Source organism: Acanthochromis polyacanthus, chromosome 2, assembly GCF_021347895.1.
Source record: "Acanthochromis polyacanthus isolate Apoly-LR-REF ecotype Palm Island chromosome 2, KAUST_Apoly_ChrSc, whole genome shotgun sequence".
Taxonomy (NCBI): Eukaryota; Metazoa; Chordata; class Actinopteri; family Pomacentridae; genus Acanthochromis; species Acanthochromis polyacanthus.
In genome coordinates this window covers 35,001,782-35,021,963 of record NC_067114.1, presented here as the reverse complement: position 1 = coordinate 35,021,963, position 20,182 = coordinate 35,001,782, and the positions used below count along the sequence as shown (strand labels likewise).

At 39.4% G+C, this 20,182-nt stretch overlaps 1 protein-coding gene across 1 annotated transcript in view; it reads right to left on the bottom strand.

Annotated features, from left to right (window-relative positions):
• Positions 1–3,437: 3,437 nt before the first annotated feature.
• LOC110964934 (solute carrier organic anion transporter family member 3A1-like) overlaps positions 3,438–20,182 on the bottom strand; it is a 33,073-nt gene continuing 16,328 nt past the window's right edge. The window contains exons 3-10 of the mRNA XM_022213798.2: positions 12,539–12,637; positions 12,099–12,368; positions 11,791–11,955; positions 11,454–11,652; positions 11,166–11,301; positions 10,834–11,006; positions 9,150–9,214; positions 3,438–8,927 (exon numbers count right to left, since the gene is read on the bottom strand). Of these exons, the coding sequence (XP_022069490.1) occupies positions 8,551–8,927; positions 9,150–9,214; positions 10,834–11,006; positions 11,166–11,301; positions 11,454–11,652; positions 11,791–11,955; positions 12,099–12,368; positions 12,539–12,637 (1,484 nt within the window). The 3' untranslated portion in view covers positions 3,438–8,550. The remainder of the gene's footprint in view (positions 8,928–9,149; positions 9,215–10,833; positions 11,007–11,165; positions 11,302–11,453; positions 11,653–11,790; positions 11,956–12,098; positions 12,369–12,538; positions 12,638–20,182) is intronic.

The window sequence follows — 20,182 nt, the reverse complement described above, 5'->3', positions numbered from 1 at the left end:
TCAGTTACTTATATGTTTATTTATTTTAAGGAAAAACAGAATGCTTCTATGTGTCCTGGTTATGTGACCAGTGTGTCAGCAATGTGAAATGTATTACAATAGATTCAGAACAGGAGACTCAAGGCCTTCTCATATATGCAACTTTAGTGTGAAGAGACTCATGTCCGTCTATAGGGATGTCTTCTCCCGTCTATGAAGAGGATGGCTTTTTCTGTAAGGAATGTAGGACTTAAGAGTTTCGTTCAAAAAATCTGTAGGTTTCAACTTGCAGAAACTAAATATGACAAGCCAATAGGGAAGGAGTTTTGTGCTCTGTATCATGTTATAAATAGGTTGTTATTTTGGTTCTTCTCTGGGAAAGAGAGAGGGAGAGGTGCTGGACAAATATCTCTCTCTCTTTCCCTATTGCAATGAAATGATCAGCAATCCAATAAAGTGTTTGTTTTCATTTTTATTTTATGACAAGAGCCATGGCAGTATTTCTACAGTACAGTGAACTCCACTACTCCTCCACTGTTGTCCAGAGTGGAACACCTCAAAACTATTATCTGGATGGCAATGACACTTTCTTCCATCTGGTTATGTTGGTTAGTGACCAGATGCCTGCAAAACTCAAGACACCACATGTACTTTGTGTCTACTGCAAATGTTAGCATGCTAACAAGCTAACAAACTAACATGATGAACTTGGTAAACACTATATCAGGAGGTTACCATGCTGATGTTAGCATTTAGCTGAAAGCACTGCAGTGCAGTCTGAAAGTGTTGCTTGAATGGCTTCAGTTGCCTTTGGTTGTAATGGTTTTAGGTTTTTGTTTTTCCCTCATCATTTGTCACATACCGCACATGTCTGTTTGCTTTGCTTGTAGTCTTTGTGTGTCTTGTTGCAGCCCCTGGTCCTGCTTCCTGCCAGTCTGGTGTATTTAATGTACAGTACCTACCCAGGGTTCTCGCCAGCGCATTTCAGCGTAACAGCCCGTTACGCTGCCATAACGGCCCGTTACGCTGTCTTAACGGCCCGTTACGCTCAGTTTAAAAGATTACGCTGTGATTAGGGCCGCTACGCCAGCGCATTTCAAAGATTACGCTGTTGTTATGAGTGTGTGTGGCTCCGTCATGAGAGAGGGAGAGAGAGCAGCGTGTGTGTGGGAGGGAGGGAGGGGGAGAGCGAGTGAGACAACAGCAGTCGGTGCCATGGTCGGTGCAGTCGGAGGAGGAGAGGTGTGTAGTTGCTGGGTTGGCCATACTGTGCGGTTCAGCCACTGTTGATAGACAATAAAGGCTGCAGTGTTCGATGCGGCTGGGCTCCTGTGTCTTTGCCTCTACGGCTGCTAGGGAAGTGAAGGGGGTTAACCCCGGGCTTCCTGACCACGGGCCGAACAGGAAGGGTTAACACTGTGATTAGGGCCGCTGCGCTGTTATTTTGACAGATAACGCCATGTGCGTTTGTTTTTATCAATTGGGTGCCTATCTAGGTTAATTTATGTCTCCCCACCTCAGCCGTACTTTCCTGTCGATTGACCCGTTCCCGTCTATTGTGCATGCGCGCATGCGCGTTCCCATCTATTGCACGCCGTTACACTGGAAAAAAATCCTGGTGAGAACCCTGCTACCTATGTGTTTTCCCCCAGCAAACCGTGTACACTGATCAGCTACAAGATTAAAACTCCCTGCCTAATATTGCCTAGGTTCTCCCCATGTCACTAAAACAGTCCAAACTCATTGAGCCTGAACTCAACAGACCCCTGAAGCCGTACTGTTGTATCGGCCATCAAGACATTAGCAGCAGATCCTTTAAGTGCTGGAAGTTGTGAAGTGGGTCCTCCATGGATTCCATGGATTCCATGGATGTGTTTGTTTTAGCACATCCATGTATGTGCTAAAACACATCCATGGATGTGTTTTAGCACATACATGGGTAAAGGTTAGGGTTAGACTACAAGAGACAGCTTTTATTTGCTATGTGCATCACTGAGCCTGGGCTGCACTTTGGAGTAGTGGTCTTGCCTTGCAGCAAGAAGATCCCCGGTTCAAATCCCGGCCTGGGCCTGGGATCTTTCTGCATGGAGTTTGCATGTTCTCCCTGTGCATGCGTGGGTTTTCTCCGGGCACTCCGGCTTCCTCCCACAGTCCAAAAATATGCTGAGGTTAATTGATAACTCTAAATTGCCCGTAGGTGTGAATGTGAGTGTGTTTGTTTGTCTGTATATGTCGCCCTGTGACAGACTGGCGACCTGTCTAGGGTGTCCCCTGCCTTTGCCCAAGTCAGTTGAGATAGGCTCCAGCACCTCCCGCGACCCTAGTGAGGATAAAGCGGTGTATAGAGAATGGATGGATGGATGGATCACTGAGCCTTTGGCATCCATGACCGTTTCCGGTTCACTGTTTGTCCTTTCCTGAACCACGTTTGGTAGGTATTAACCAGTGCTTACAGGAAGCAACCAATAGGACCAGAAGTTTTTGAGATGCTCTGATCCAGTCATCCAGCCATCACAGCCTGGCTCTTTCAAGACATCAACTTCAAGCACTGTCTGTTTATTGCTGCCTGATATTTTCCATTCCTTGACAGGTGACACCGTAACAACGTAGTCACTGTTATTCACTTCACCTGTCAGAATGTTGTGGTTGATCAGTATCTGTATTGCTTTGTGCTTTGCCAGATTGTCTTTGTGCTCACAGTGGTCAAGTTTTTCAGTTGTCTTTGTTCCGACTTTGTATTCCTGGTGGTTTTTAAAAAAAATTTCATTGTGAATTTCTTGTAAAGGTTTTCCTGTTCCTAGTTTGTTCCACTGTGTAGTTAGTTTCCTTTTGTTGACCATTTTTGTCTTGGCCTTTTGTTTTTGCCTCTGCCTTTTCCTTGTTAGATTTGTTTGCTTCATTAGCTTACAGCACATGTGTGATTAGTTTCTCCCTAATAAAGACTTTTTAAAAGACTTTTTCATATTCTCCGGGTCTCTGTTGTCCTGTCATTGGGTCTTGGACCATCACACTGATTCTACTCTTTAACATTTATGGCTGGATTAACAGTGCAGGTGTTTAGTAGATAAAATTGAAACTAATGGGATTATGGCATAATGAATGTGTCAACTGATGTTTCAGTGGTGTGACAAACATCTCACTATGCAAATGAGTTTCTGTTAACCAGGAAGTCATCATAACTATCATGATAATCATGGACAGGGTTATCATTTGGACAAAAACAGCGGTCTAGACATTTTCACACTTCATTTCTGCAGTTTGGTGATTTTTTGCACACATTTGTGCCCTTTTGCATGAATTTGGGGTGAATGTCTTTATTTATGTAAAGGAAAACGCAAAACTCATGGAACACTGAGTAAATGTTATGGAGGTCCTGTGCCTCTAAATATTCCGCTGATGTATCCTGTATCCTTCCTGCAATCAACGCCTGTGTTTATAATTATCAGATAGAAAAGGTCTTGTTTAAAAACAAAAATAGTATATTTAATGTATTTACAATAAACATACAATCATGTAATCTTCTCCAAGAAATATACAGAACATAAAGCTTTTAATATAAATTCATGTCATTTAAAGGAAAAATGAAAACAAATCCAAAGAAGCAACAGAGCATATCTAAAAATCTTTAGTGATGCTTTGAAAATATAGGCGATATTTTCTTGTTTCAATGCCCTTTTGCTTTTCAAAGGTCCCCAGCAAAGAGCCTTGAAACTCACACATTGAATACCACCCACAACGTAAGCACACCACTCTAAAACCATCACTAACATTGTTAGCACAAGGTTTCACTCAAATAAAAAGCAACATGCTGCCTAAAGGCTCAAACCAAAGGATTATCTATCTGCATATGAAGAGTTTCCTCCCAAAATAACATCCATCATTTACAAAAATTGTTTGTAAGAAATGATTAATAGCAACAGAAAGATCAAATTAATTATAGCCTTATTTACAGGAAATCTGTTTATATTGGCTTGGAACAGCTTAGCCAGTAATGTTTTTTTCCCCACAAGTGTCATATTTTGGCAGTAAACTCTTCATATGCCAATACCCAAGTCACTAAAGATCCGCTATAAAAGTCAACCTGCTGTTACCACAAGGCAAGGCCATCAAAAGAGAAGAATGAGAAAAATAGGATGTAAAAAACATTTCTGCTCTAAAGTTATTTTCTCATCACAAGGCAAAACATCTCAAGCACATTTAGGTGCCAAAAGAAACAGTCCTGTTGCCACAGGTGAATACAGCGTCAAGCAAGTGCTGTCACACTTGCCAGCGCATTGGACAGACCTAGAATATGTTGGCTTCTTCTTCGCGAGTGTTGAATGTTACAGTGCACAGGTTGATATGGCACAACATGGGCTCCCATCAGAAAGTCTCAAGGTAGAGCTTTACATCCAGGCACAGTTGCAGGACTGCTATTGGTGAAGTCTGGCTGATTTCTACAGTCAACCTCATCTATTGTACAATGTCAGGCTGTAGCTCAACATTGGTGCCATGTATTTCAAGCAAAGTATTGTTTTCATTTGGACCAAAGCAACGAACAGTTTTCAGCTTTGCCACTGATGGAAAGAGAGATTAATCTAAATTAGACAATACCTTCACTAGTAGAAAAGTCCTACATATTAACAGTTATTACATCCTAAATAATACTGTTTTCTAGACCAATATACATTATTTTATAGGCAATATGTTTTTGGGACACTTTTGTATGATATGGTGAATGTAAGTTGAGGGATATCACAGAAAGGCTACATACAGCTGGAGGATCTGCTCGGAGCTCCAGCATGTTGACACAAAGTTGTCAGCGGGGTGTTACAGAACACTTCTATGGTGTCACTTTGGCACTTGTATGGCACTATTATGTACAGAGGAGTCAGCACTATGACACACTGGATGTTACAGATATCAAAGACAGTGCCACCTGGTTGGGGTTGCTGAGGAGGAGATGGTGGCTAGCTGCTAATGTTACTTATCCTCCCTGTTAGAAACCTGGAAACTTCCTTGCTAATAATTTGTTCTTGTCAGCATTAGGTCCGACTGTCCCAAAAGTCCAGCAGGGAGCCAATCTTTCCAACACTTACAGTTACATTTTGAACATAGAAAGTGCTTTGGGCACGATTTAATATATCCCAAAATTCTTCCATTTTAAGGATTTAAATGCTGCTAAGAATTTCACTGTATTTATACTCTCACTCAAAACTATAAACCTAAGCAGACATGAGTCTGATCTGGTCTGGCATGGCTCTGTGGTGAATGTGGGTCCATTGAAGGTGGATCTCACACATTTTCTAACTTTTGTTTTCTCTACTTTATATAATATCCTCTTTATTGTTTCTGATCTTAAAGCAGCATCATTGTAGATTTTAAAAAGTATACTACTGTTCATTGGAATCATAAACTAAATACTTTATATGATCCAAAATATAAACAACAAAACATGGCCCTTGAAACACAAGTAGTGGCACAAACTGAAAACAAATTGTGGAACGTTTAAAAGTACAACAGATGGCTTCTGGTAGCTTAAAGGAACAGTTTGTTATTTTGGGAAAGGTGCATATTTCCTTTTTTGCCTCAGGAAACAAAATAAACCTACTAGCATCTGTAAAGTTGGCCCAGAAACACCTCATGTTTGTTTCATTTATCCAAAAACCAAAGAGTTAAACAGACAAGATTCAGTTTGGGTTTTACATGTGTGACTTTCAGGAGTAGCAAAGCAACCCCTCAAAGGAAAAATGTGTCATTTCTGCTTTAGTTTTTGTATGAAGTAAACAAATGAGATAAAGTATGCTAATAAATGAGAATTAGAGGTGTTGGTCTGTAGATTTTTAAGAAAATGTTTCCCTATCTTGATGCTAAGCTAAGCTAAAGGCATCTGGCTTTTGGGTGAGAGCTTCTGAGCTGAGATTGGGAGAACTCAGAGAAGAAAAACGACGATTGGTTAAACTTAACTAAAAACGACAACACTTGCCATTTTTCTACCTTCTTACTGTCCTCATCAAGTCATGGCATTCTCCCCTCAACATCGGCATCTTCAGAATAAAATTTACCATATAGGCTAACACAGAATTGTTAATTTTCCTTTGTGCTCATACAGCTTCTGCTTGTCGTGGTTTTAGCACACTCAAAGTTAATGTCGCAGTTGTAGCTGTCCAATTTTACACTGCAATGGAAACACAAAGGCTAAACGGGTTGATTATGGGGCTGTTCCTGCATGCCTGTCCTGAGTTCCTGCAGTGGAAAGCTGCCTGATCTTCTTGTCTGTTGGCAAAAAAGCAAATACACTTATTTCCCAAAATAATGTTGGACTACTCCTTTCACTACCACCTCCAAACCTCAAAGGGATTATACATTTTAGAAATGAAATAAATGACAATGATCAAGGGGACAGGCAAATTTCCACAATTTTGATGCAAAACATATAAATCTATAAATAAAGTCATGTCAGATATAAATCATATCTGCAAATACTTACAGAGTAAGCCAGGAAAACATTCTATTCTCTATATAAACTGGATATGTCAGAATCAGAATCCCATAGAATTCCTTAACAAAAAAAAAATAATCTGTATTTCGACAATCACTTCAGTGTGAGTGATTATGAGTCAGCTGAGGTTTGATTAAAAAAAAAGTCAACATCACAATGCAGTATGCATTATAAAGCTTTTCCATGGACAAAAATAGAATTTGGAGGCCACTCCAGTTAAAAGTCTTTAACCATTACTATGGCCAGCAAACCACAGAATCTGTGCAACTTAGTGACATCATACTGAATATATCTCTTTGTTTTATACGCATGCATTGCCAGCATGCTTTTAAATGAACTAATTCTGGCTGGATACTGTGCGTCATGCTATGCTGTGTCTGCTGACAGCTAGCCCACCGCAATAGGCCTCATTGCATTGACTTGATGTTCTAAATCCTTCATACTCTCAGTCTGCATGCTCATAACGTGAGCTGGGCAGCTGATACTGGTGCTGATGGAGAAGGCCTCCTCACCCACAGCCTCCACCTGCTTTGGCCCTAATGCATACATGTACCCTGGAGAGTCTTATTTGCATTGTCCCCTGCTTGTTATTTATCATGTTGCTTTGTATTCCATGCATCGCTGCTGCAGGCGGCGCCCCCAAGAGTTGAATTACACCACTAAGACAAACTCTATCTATTTGCCATTGACATGAGTGTTGTCTGCAGAATTATAGTGGTGATTTGGTCAAATCAGTGGTTGGAGAGACAGTCATGTACCTGAAATGTCACAGGTTCAGCAACTGTCTTTTTCAAGTATACATGAATAGACCACCCAACTCAGGGTCGGTTATTGTCAGTAACATTATTATGATGATCGAAGTTTATATCTTAATTACATCTTGATGTTGTGCCTAATTTCCACGTGTAAAGTAAAAAATAATTACCTGTTCTGTGGCTCTGAAATGGAAATTTGTTCTTATAATTTTGTCCCGCATTTATAGCAAAACTCCACGGTATTACACAGTAAAGGGATAATTATTTATTATTGGCTCAACAGTCCTGTACTGTTCTAAAACGCTCTCTAGAAGAAGAGCTACCATTTACACTGAAAGCTATTTGTTTGTTTGAATTTGTTCCTTATTTTTCTGAAGAATGTGTGAAACATTTTCCATATCGCCTCAAACTGAAGACTTTGGTTCAAAAATGAGATAATCCACCACTAACCTCTACTTTTAGAAATGGCTGGTGGCACAAAATAAAAATAAATAGATAAAACAGAATAGAATAGAAAAAAAAACTTAAAGTATAGCTGTAAACTTCACTTCTAGACCAATTTTATAAGACACGAAACAATGAATTTGCCCATATAATTTCATACAACCACATAATTTCATTCCTTTTCCACAGCTTATTGTATATGGGTTTGAGTCACAGGAATTAAGGTTAAAGAACCATGTAATTATTTCATAATTAAACTAGTTTTGAGTTGAAAAAAAAGTGAATGAAAATTAAGGGGGTTATTAACACATTAGTGTATTTAAAAACTTTCTGTAGGGTTGGTGGTTATAAGAGAGGTCCAGTTTGGTCTACTACAGCTGTATGGAAAAGTGCTCCAACCATAAGCTAAGAAATTAATCTTTTCAAGATAAATCACTGTGTTGACTGTCATCCTTTTTGCTTTTTCTGATAACTGGAGCAGAGAAATACAAAAAGAAAACAACCTGTCTGATAAAGTTCACCCCTCAGAGTTCATTTAAACCTAATGTGACTATTTATTTAACAAAATTTTAAAAATTTGATCAATCTTTTGGTGGGGTAATTCTTGCATACGATTTTCCTTTCATTCCTCATTGCTGTCAATGTTAACTCTGCTGTCAAATAAGGGTAAAAAACATCATCAGGATAACTAAAAAAAACTAATGTTTAAAGGCCAGCTTATGATTTGAGCTGACAAAAATGGGGATACAGATTTTGGGAATGAGCTCTTCAATTTTTTTCACTACGTGTGATGTTTCAGATCAGAGGACATTCCTCTAAAACCAAAGAATCATTGCACATCAGCTCAATTACACATTAACAGCTCCAGTCTGCTTCCAGTGCAGATCACCACTATAAAACAGACTCCATGTTGTCACACATCTCATGGTCCTCCAGGTTGTATATGAACTTTGTCCTGTTGGCTGGGTTCTGGGTGATCTCCTTTCCCAAATTGTCCAGAGTCACGTTGGAGGCAAAGAGTTCGGTGGGTGTGAGGTACCCCTCGCTGTTCTTGATGTATTTTCTGTAGTTCTTTCTCAGACACTGCCACGTGGTGGTGTAAAGGACGAAGGCTGATGACTTGAGAACAATGGCGATGCTGACATACAGATGCCTGTAGGCCACGTTGTCGTAGAGCATGCAGGCTCCCTTCTCTCCACAGACGGAGCTCCAGAACAGACAGGTGGAGTCGATGCCCATGCCAAAGATCAGAGGGGGAGGGATGAAACCTGCAGCCGGAGCAGATAATGGACAGACAGCAGGTCAAAAGGTGAAAAAGAGCACCAGTTTGAGTTCCCATTGCATCTGGGCAGACAGACTTTTGAAATTCTTTCCAAACAAGGTGAAAAATTGTAAAACTACAGAGCAGCAGAATGTGTACCAATAAAAAGTGTGTGTATAAATTGAAACCAGAAGTAAAGCAAATCAATGTAAATTAAATGTTAAGTTACCTATCAGTCTTAGAAGCAGGAAAAGAACTCCAAGGGCATACGATTTAAGCTCCGGACTTACAGTTCTGAAAATAAAGAAAGAGATATGATGACCCGTGTATACCAACAATTTGAATACAGTGACTACCTGTGGCTGAATACGACAAGCAAGGCCCAAACTGGGATCAAGCGAACTGAAAGCCTTAAAGCTGTGCTTACAGCTGAGACACACAGTATTTGCACCAGTACCTCTTCCTTGCACCATTTTCAGGATTTAGAAAATTTATCTGGTGACAGTAGATTTAGGCCAATCATAGGACTTTTCACCCAGACCAGAAGACATACTAGAAATGTGGGGCTGGATGTGGTGGTGCTACAGGTTACATGGAGGAGAGCAGGGGTCAAGCCCTGCGCAAAGCAACAAGTGAATGTTGAGTGTCCTTGTACGTCTGTGCTTGTCTGGTGGGTGGAATTTACAACAGAAAAAGTGGAGAAGAGCTTCTCTATATTTTCAGGTTCTGTTGGGGTTTTCTCCAGATTTCTGCCTACTCCAGCTTTAACTCAGATTTATTACAGACTAAAATAAAATAACATTTTCCATACCAAGCTTAGGTCTGAGAACATGGCAACACTGCTTCAGTGAAGTTCACAATCAGTCAAGTTGCAAACAAATCAGCAGTTTTGCTTTTATATCTAAGCCTTTTCATTTGGATGTAAAGTAAAATAATTGGTATGATGCTCACTGACCCCTCAGCTGTGGTAAGAATAGTTGGTCATAGTTAAACCTATGCGCTTTTCTGTCAACTGTTCAGTAGTAGTGTGTGTTCAGACTGAATAATTGACAAAAATCAGTTATTCAAAACAGTCTGTATGGAATCTATCCCAGCTGACTTAGGGCTGAAGACAAGGGACACCTTGGACAGGTCACCAGTCTATCACAGGGCTACATATACAGACAAACAATCACATTCACGGCTAAGGACAATTTAGAATCTCCAATTAACCTGAGCATATTTTTGGACTGGCCGCTATTCTTCCACAATGAAATATATATGCAAGAAAGAGGAGCATATCTGGAAAAAATAAACGGTGTAACCCAAATTCATTCTACAAACTACTTCTGGACTATCTACTACAAACTGTCACTAGCAGTCAGTCAGTCAGTAGTCACTACACACAAATATCAGTATATTTATACACTTAATACTCAGATACTGATTTAACATGGGTAATGTCAGTCATCCATCACACTGACATTTGACTGACTGAATATTAAACTTCACAGACACCTCACAAAATATCTCTGTTAAAACTGAAAACACCAGTTTGTTCCCACAGTGAGCTGCTCCTCTTCTTTGTGCACTGTATTGTGGGAAAGTAGCTTTCATCAACAGAAAACAAAAAGATCATTCTGATTTTAGTAGGTTCTGAATACCTTTGCAATGATTACCACAACTATTTCAGAGCTACAAGAAGTCATATCCTTGTACATCTTTCTAATGATTTGTTCTGTACCTATAACGTTGTTTATCTTTATCTATAACAAAATGTTTCACTATGTCAGTATCTCTCTTTATCGCTTACGCCATGATAAATCATTTTGCTTTGTGTCAGACAGCTGAAACCGCTCAGCATTCACCAGTTCGCTGTAAATATCATCAGCTCCCTCTTGTGGGCGGTTTATGCACAGCAGCCGCACTCATACCTGATGAGAATGATGACGGAGGGTGTCTGGGCCATGGCTCCGATCATGCTGCACACGCAGATAACACAAAGAAAGGTGAGGAAGGCCTGCTGACAGCCTGGACTGGGACACTTCCCCGGTAAAGCCACCGCATCTTCACTGGTGCTGGATATACACGCACAGCTGGTCAGGTTCTGACACAACAGACAAGAAATAGATCAGAAAGTCAAAGTCCATACAAGACCACAGTACTGTACGTATGAACATAAATGTTGTCATTTATTGTGAGCCCTTTAGTGGCCAGGGTAAATATGATACAGCGTCTTTCAGTCAGTCAAAGTGTCTTCACTCACTGGTTTGGTGCACCCAGCGAAGCAGGCTGAGAGGTAGGTGACGCCATTGGAACCACAGACAGGGCTCACCGATGCAGTGTAACAGTTACAGTTACTGATGCACGCTGACTCAGGTTGCTGCCAGGACTGCAATGTCCTGTGGAGAAGGTCAGAGGTCATGTAAGAGATTATACTGACTATAAACAATGTGACATCTTTTTATGTAGGACTTCTTTTTTTCACTTTTGAGAATGGAAAGACATGCAGACATAAGACTAGTCATTCAAATCAGCAGCTCATCACTCTTACTCATTCCCATAAGCTACTGTAACCCCAGCAACGGGTCCAGTGTCGCAGCCCAAAAAGAGAAAAGAGACGTAGCAGGCAGTGGACACGAGGTTAACCAGCATGGCCATACGGACAGCACCCAGAGCTGACAGGTTCAGCTTCTTGACTAGGAGTCCCCCGAGGAAGATCCCCAGACAGGCACAGGGGATGGCCGTCATACCTGGAGAGGATACACAAGGATGTTCATTTGAATTTTCCTTTGAGGTTTCTGTACTGCAGAAATATGCTTTGCATAGCTTTAGCAATCTTCTTTTGTGATGATTTGATAGTAAAACACTCCACTCAGTGTCCCACCTACCGAGCAGCTGATTAGCTGAGGAAGTGGTAAGGTTGAACTGCTGCTCCAGGTATTTTCCCAGAAAGGCAGCAAAGCCAGCAACCACAGCAATCTCCATGCAGGCTGCAAGCGTGATGCAGCTAAACACCGGGTTGGAGAGAAGGTGCCTGGTTACTCGAGGGATCACTAGAACAATGAAGAAAAAAAAGACAAGTGGTAGAAGAAGTAGAAACAGCACAGAAGTATTGGATTTTTAAATGTTTAATTGAACAAATCTTATTTATTTGTTACTTATTACACCACCTCTTCTCTTCTTTTCGCTTCCTTACCTCTCAGATGCTCACAGACTGAGAGTCCACTGTTTATATCAAAGCCATGAATGGCCCCGTTGGGTTTGGAGCCCTGGTACTCCAGAGTCAGGGAAGAAGGCAGCATGGCCTGCTCACTCTCCCCTCCACCGTCCATGTCCTGCTCATCAAGCGCCTGGGGGAAGCCGAACATGAAGAGGGCTGACAGGAAGAGTAAGGCACCGCAGAGGAGGAAGCCGCCCCACCAAGCCCCGATCCAGCGAGGGTCATCTGGGGTGATGTCCAGCTTACCTGGACAGAAGACAGGAAGACAGTCATTTAAGAAGGGGAGGATGGCTGACAATCAGTCATACTGGTAGGCTTCAAATGGTTATGAATACAGAAACAATGTTAATTATAATGGCCATTTTGTATTGTTACTTTTGTAAAGTTTTTTTCATTTTCTTAATTTGCCAACTTACTAGTGTCAATGAAGACTGCATCAACGTAGACTTTGGTACACACAGAACCTAAGATGAAGCCACAGGCCGGGCCAAACACTAACGTTGAAAATAATATACCTGAAAGGCAAAACAAAGGGACAAAGAACATAAAATTTCAGTTTGGTAAAATGGATCCAGTCAGCAGCAACTAAAACTCAGCGATATTTCAATGTTCAATGTTATTGTCTTAAAATCAGCTCTACCAACAAACGCACAGGATAGATGTAGTTAGTGCATTACACCCCATCTCTCAGAAGAGGGCAGCCTTGTATCAAGACTGTAAGGTATATATTAAGAGACTGTTTTATTAAATATGAAGCATCCTACTACAAAGTGCTCTCTTTGTTAAATCCCCTGTATGATTGGAACCAAATGCATTGTATTCAAGGAAAGATTAAGCACTGAATCCATGCCAAGGGACTTTAATTTTCATCAGATGTCTCCCACAGACAGATTTATTCAGTGTCACTGTAATATGCAGCCCATAGGTTGCACAGGGTAATTGATCTAAGACTAGATTATCCTGCAGGATCATAAATAATCAAGCTGGAAATGGGTTCTTCATGTAAGAGCAGTGGGGAGGACCCAGGAATGAAATTCTTATTTTGCGAGTTCCCTTTACACAACTGAAATAACAAATAAAATAAAAATGAAGTAAAATAGAATATAATAAAAATAAGATAAAATAAATTTAAAATAGTAAAATAAATAAATAAATCGAAGCTCCATCAGAAGTGGCACGTGGGGCCTGTCAAACTGAAACCTCTGCTGTTGCCTTTGTTCTGAAGTATGTGGTCTCATGTAAAGAGCTCTCTAAAGCCTTCAGAAAAATTGGATGCCTTTAACTCTACAAGGGATTTAAAAATGATCTCTGAATGATGTGAAATAAATAATTCCACTTTGAGGAAAATCATCTACAAATGGCTTCGATTTCAAACAAAGTCAATTTTTCCAGTACTTGCCAAAACAGCAAATTCAGTCTAGGAGCATAAAAAAATACAAAAAAATGAAGCCTCTAAGAAACCCAAAATTTCATCACAGGATTTGCAAGTAACTGTTAAGTTGTCAAATTACTGTGTCGACAATCACAAAGAGATTTCGCTTGCATGGGAGTCATGTCTGGAAAATGCCTTGGCTGTCAAAAAAGAACATCAGTGCAAAACTGCAGTTTGTCACTGAACATGGAGGCAAAGAGCAGGCCGTTTGGAATAATGTTCTCTGGACAGATGAATCAAAGACAAGTTTGGTCCTTGTCAGGAGTAAAACCTCAAGCCAGCTGTGAAACAGTTCAGTGGAAATGTGGTTTGGAGTAGCTTCACTGCCTCAGAGACTGCATTTTGCACGAATTGATTCAACTATGAATTCTCCATCATATCAAAGAGCATTGTAAGATAACAGGATCTGTCCAGAAACGGACCTTTCAACAGGACAATCAGTTTAAGGATATAACAAATTCCCCAAGGAATGACTCAGGAGAAACACATTAAGGGTTATAGAAAGGGTTGGGTAAAGTCCAGATTTGAATCCCACTGAAAAATTGTGGGGAGACATGAAACTGACAGGTCAAGTAAGAAAATCCTTAAACATGGTGATAATAAAGGAATTTTACCTGGAGGAGTGGTTAAAAAAAATGGCAAGCTGATGTCAGAGATGTGTTGACAAGGGGCAATACAAGCTTTTGTGCCAAGAGCTCAGTTGGTGTATTGACTTCAAAACTATGCTGTAACATAACCAACTGTAGCCAGTAGTCAGCCCTCCTGCCTCTGTCAGCTATGTTTATTTCAGCAGAGTCACCAATGTGATCGGGCCTCAAGTTAGGTGACAGAGGCAGTGTGGAGTTGGAACAGGGCCAACTCACCAGCCAACCAATGAGCAACATCCAATATCCTGCTCTGCCTTTCACTGGGTTCAAATCACAGCCAAACGCAGGACGACTAATCCATAATGTATGTGATACAGTGAGGCTGACGAACACACACGAACATGGCAGTGAACCAGCGGAAAATGTTGGGCTCCAGCCAATCTGACCTACAATACACCCTCGCTCAATACTGATAAAAAAAACAAAAAACTTAATGTTGGTACAGCTAGCCTAACTGTGTCCCATTACACAAGACAAAGGTAAGAGCCTGCAGTGGCCTTCAGAGAGAAACAGCTGATGACGACAAGCAATAAGCATGATGACAGAGATGAGCAATGAGCTTTGTTCTGCCGTGAGAAAGGACGGAAAGCTCATAATCCTGCAGCAACAGCTGCTAGACATCCATCAGGAGAAACATTCAGGACTGATGCCAGTCTGCTGTCTGAACTCAACAGTTGGTACATCTGAGGGCCTTTCCTCAGAGACAGTGAATGAAGGCTCATGGCAGTGAAAGAGTCTATGTCGAAGGGTACTAAGGCTTTAACCACACAGTTAAACATTTTCTACTGCTTAGCAAATACTATTGCAGTATTCAAATATTATGTTTCCTTTACGCGCATATCTGAAGGCAAGAATGTACAACATATGTGGGAAATTCTAATAATTTGTGTAATCGTAATTTCTATAATGGAGCCTACATAAGATCTGGCCAAACAGAAGATACTTTTGTTTATTTTTCAATGGCAAAAAAGACACACAATATAACCTTAATTCCATTATGGCATATGTGTTTGATATAATCATAAAAAGTCTGTTTTAAGAAATCCTATGCAATATTTGTACCTTAAAAAAGCCTATTTTAATGGCTATTATTTCACAAAGTTTCAGAAAAACTAACATTTTGTCATCTCTCAAACTGGCAACGATGGTGTTTTGCTGCTAGGTTTTTTTCCCTAGTAAAATCAAGGAAAAAAAACCCCAACTTGAATATTGCTTAAAGCTGAAGTTGCTGCATCATAATGTCCCACATTTTGCCAACATCAGCAGCTGCTGGACATAGTTTGTGGAATGATGATGTGCACAACCTTTTGAAAATGTTCTATGCCTCATTCAGTGCTGTCATCAGTTAACTTTCACTGGATTGGTTTAACTTTTTATTGCTCATTAGAGGCAGAATGTAAATCTTTCAGGACTTATTGACTTTGCAATGATTGTAGTTCTGCCTCAGTGTAGCTGAGGATTGAAGCTGCTCGCCATGACCGCGGCTGAATTACAGTGTAGCTGCACATATCACAGGACTGATAGCTTTGGAACATGCAATCAGCAGAGTGTGATACATAAAGACTATAAAACTAGGGTGTTTGAAAGTGAGCTTCCTGAGAAGACATATTTAGTAGAGACGTCTGTCTTTGTACACCTTAAATACTCCAGCAGACATTTGACTTGTTAACGCTGGGAGGAGGTGAAACAATTTGAATATTTCAAGACGTTGCCGTCCTAATACAATCTACAATATATTCGTTTTGGGAAAAACAAACATTAGTTTACAATGAAAGATCTCACTTTCATGTAGTTTACACACTGTACTACCTACAGTGTCCTTCAGAATTATGAGACCAGCAGATGGAACCTGCTGTTCTTGCACTTTTGTGCAGTCGAATTTGAGATCAAGAATGAAAATATGTGTGTGCACATTGTTATATGTATTTATTTAGAATGTTTCTTACATATTATGTAGATGATGTACTAATGCATCATCTGCTACTGTCATTGATATATGCATGCGCTGCAAAATGGCAGTCATCTAGTCAGGATGACACCTGATGAACTTTTCACTTTGCTTTTGTATTTAAAATGATAAAGCAACCACATGGCTTTGCATAACATTAATTTCAGCCAAAATACATACATACAGCCGTAATACAGACTGAGAGCATGTCAATTATTACTTAGCCTTGCTTTTTAGAAATCTGTACAATGAGTCTATTGTTAACATAATATTACATTGAGTCTCCAAACCTCTGGAGGCCTCTGAATGTAAGAACTTGATGTATGTTCCTTTTGGTGATGTTTTAAAAGCAGTGTTCAACAGACTAGATTCATCTCATTCATTATAAACTGCACAACACAAGAAATGAATTCCACAGACGTTTGTGCTGCTGAACTCTTAGATATTAAAGCATTTGCAAATTAAAAATAGTTTAAGAAGTTTTATAGCCATGTTTATTTTATTACATTTTTAGGTTTTTAAGTGGCAGAGAAGAAGACGAAGAAATTAAATCTGGCAAAAACAATGCAAAGAGCTGTACCACTGCCCCTTCTAGATGTCGTGCAATATAAAATATTTGCACAGACAATATTAATAGACATTATTATTTTAAAAAAAAACGACAGTGACTTCTACCTGCTATGTCTGAGCAGTGACAGTGAACATGGGCATAAGAGGGGCATGCAGCTGGTGAAAAGCTCATGGTTTTACAATCCTGCTGACCAACACACTAATGGAGGGTTCAAGTCTTTTCTCCACAGTACTTACTCCTTATTCCTTTCACACATGGCTGTCTGTGTAGTAACTCTGTGCCACATGAACCTAAGTGACCCAAACAGAAATGTATAATTCACAGGATTATTTATTAAAGCTCAGACACTCTGGGGAGCCTCAGACCTTTACAGATGAGATATTCATGTAAAAATCTGTCAGCTTGGTCTTTGTCTGTCTCACCCTAACATTTGGAAATGGCAGGTAGAGACACTCCACTTAAGCTGAGAGCTTGGAGAGGATGTGACAGAAAGCTCCTCCTTACTGTGACACTGTGAGCTTCCCAAGTGTTGTATTTTACATGGGTGATTCCAGAATGGAGGACATTTAGGCTTCTTTTTTAAAATAAATCTTCTCGTTTACAATTTTCTGCTACATATTCATCAATAATAGGTAAAAAACTATCAAAGACTTGATTGGCTCAGCATACACATCAGTGGTACAATTTTTATTCCTTATGTATTTGTTGTTTGCTTTCACTACTCTAATCACAGGTTGCTAATCCATGATAATGTTAATTTTTTTTCTCTGGAGTATAGGCTAGATGTTTAGCTAGCTGTTACTGCTGACCAAGAGGACAAACTGACTGATAGAAAAAGTAAAGAAACCAGTAAAAAGAATTTGTCGTATCCTGATAATATGCATAACAGGTTTGCATGAGGAGAACGACACATTCAATCAAGGCTGACAATGTTAAGAAAATATGAAAAATAGAAGAGAGGACATAATTTTGCTCTACTCATTCTGTTGGAAAACTGTTTGATGATGTTAATTCCAGCGTATCATATGTTTGCATCACTGATTCTTCTTCTTCTCCCACCTGCTAAAAAAGTTACGGTAACAAGGTTGTTGTGGGATGCACGTTCCATGCATAATTATTATTTAAAATGTTATGTTGATTTAAAAAAAATGTTCCCTTAAGACCTATTTGATGTTTTTAAAAATTATCTTCAATCTTTTCTCCTACTTTTTTTTTAGATTTGGTCTCAGGGCAAGTAAATATACACAACAACTACATATGTTTGTATTTTGTACATGAATTATTTAAAATTTGATGGGTGGGATGTAAAATGTCCTCCAATTCTGGAAAGACTGATATAATACAGGTCTGCCACATGGCCTGATCCCACACAGGGTAGTGCCTGTGGGTAAACAACATCACTGTTGGACATAAACTATAGAAACATACAACAAAACAATACAATTCTATCAATAATGTAAATAAATTGTCCATGTTCAACTGTGTAATCCGACTAGTTTCTTTAATATTTTTTAAACATTAAAATCATACAAAATAATACAATCATATACGATTGCAGAAACACTACAGCCTTAAGATGTCAAAATTAAATCAACACAGCTGTGCTGTTGGTTGGCTGTATGTTTTTTTCTTCTCTTTTTCAAGTTACGCCCAGCAGGAGTGGCCAGGTGCGCCTACAATCAGCAAGGAGATTATAACGACGGTACAGATTGATCCATTACTACTTTCTTCACCAACTCTATATTACGCCACAGAGACTGCATAAATATAAACCTGAGCTAGCAGACACACAGCTAGATGGTTAATGGAAATGAACATCCCACTCGAAAAGATTACATATACTCTGAGAAAGGAATACAACACCTTTCTGAAGATTTGGCAGCCTTACTTGACCTACACTGACACTCTGCCAACACCTTCATTAGACTTATTATGAAGAGGATATCAAATTAATAATAATTTTGAGTATTAAAAAAAAAGGATATCAAATTGATACAGAACGAGTCACCTACATCAGCCAGGACTATTTACAGCCTCTTACTTTTTGTTCTCTTTATTTATTTTTCTTTTTAAAAAAATTCTATTATTCTGACAATTACCTACTCGATTTGAGTTAGGTGCTCTTTTAGTTTGTCTGTGTACGGTGGGTGGGGGGTATTCTGTATTCTGCATTTTGTGTAAGTTTTGTTTAATTGGAAAATTTGCAAAATAAAATATTTAAAGAAAACAAAAACAACGACTTTAAAAGCCAAGTCACACTGATCAACCAGGCCAGTGGGTCAAATCGGCAGTCTTGTGAGCTGTCTAGTGTTGGTGCCTTTGTGACTTGCTTCCGTCAGCTTTGATTTGCTTCATTTGTATTAAGAAGCTTGTTCAAGTTGATTTATTTATGTCTACATTTTAAATAAAGAGTCATTTTGTTATGTAATCAGTTTCCTCTTCCTTTCACCTGGTGTTTTGTTCCTCCCCTCATCTTCTAGTTCACAGGGACGTAACAGACATAGTGCCAAAAATAGTTTTCAGTTTATTTCACATGTCCTATTTCCCCTTGTGTACCTCATACTAACAAAGTCAAGTCGAGGTCATCATTTTGTTATGCCCCCATGCCAGTAAGAACTACAGTCAGAGGTGTTATGTTTCCAGATTGTCGCTTCGTATGTCTGTAGCATTCTCATGAACGCAGTATGTCAGGAACACCAGGAGGAAATTTCCTTGCATCTGGTGCAAACGTTCATTTGGACTCAAAACACACATTTTGCCATAAGTCAGGAACTCATTTGCTAAATATTACCTAATTATTATTTTCTTTATATTTTCTGTAAATTTTATTTCACAGCATGAAGATGCCAAACTGGTTGTTAAAAGTTATGGTTAATTCATTCTTTATTTACTTATTTCAATTTGCAAGAACTGCTCTATGATGATCAATTAAGCCTTATTTTGTTTTACATACTACATTTTTGGACTTCTGTTTATGTGATGAATATTGCTACCTGAGTCTAAAATACTGCAATGATCCTAAAATATACCTACCATTACAGAACGACAGCTCCCCCCACTGAGCTAAAACCCCTTGACTATTTTTGGAAAGGAATATGAGGATATGACCTTCGTGTCCTCGACTGGCACACAAACCCCTGATTACAATATAGAGAGGATTCTACTTTACTGAGGTGGGCTATAACTTTAAAACTAGGTCTGTGGAGTGTACTTTAAAATGCCCAGTTATTACAGGTTTTCAAAAAGAAAAAAATAATCCATTTCCTTTTGGAACAACAATAATAAAATACATAGTCTGCAGTCGGTGATTGTTATTAATATTGTGGCATTTTATCTAAAAGACTTCCAATAAATAAAGGCAGACACAGAAATGATGAAAATCAGACTCAACCTGATGGAAATTCTTGTCCCATACTTTGTCTTCTGTAGCTGCTGTAATGAATGCAGCACAGGCAAGGTCAT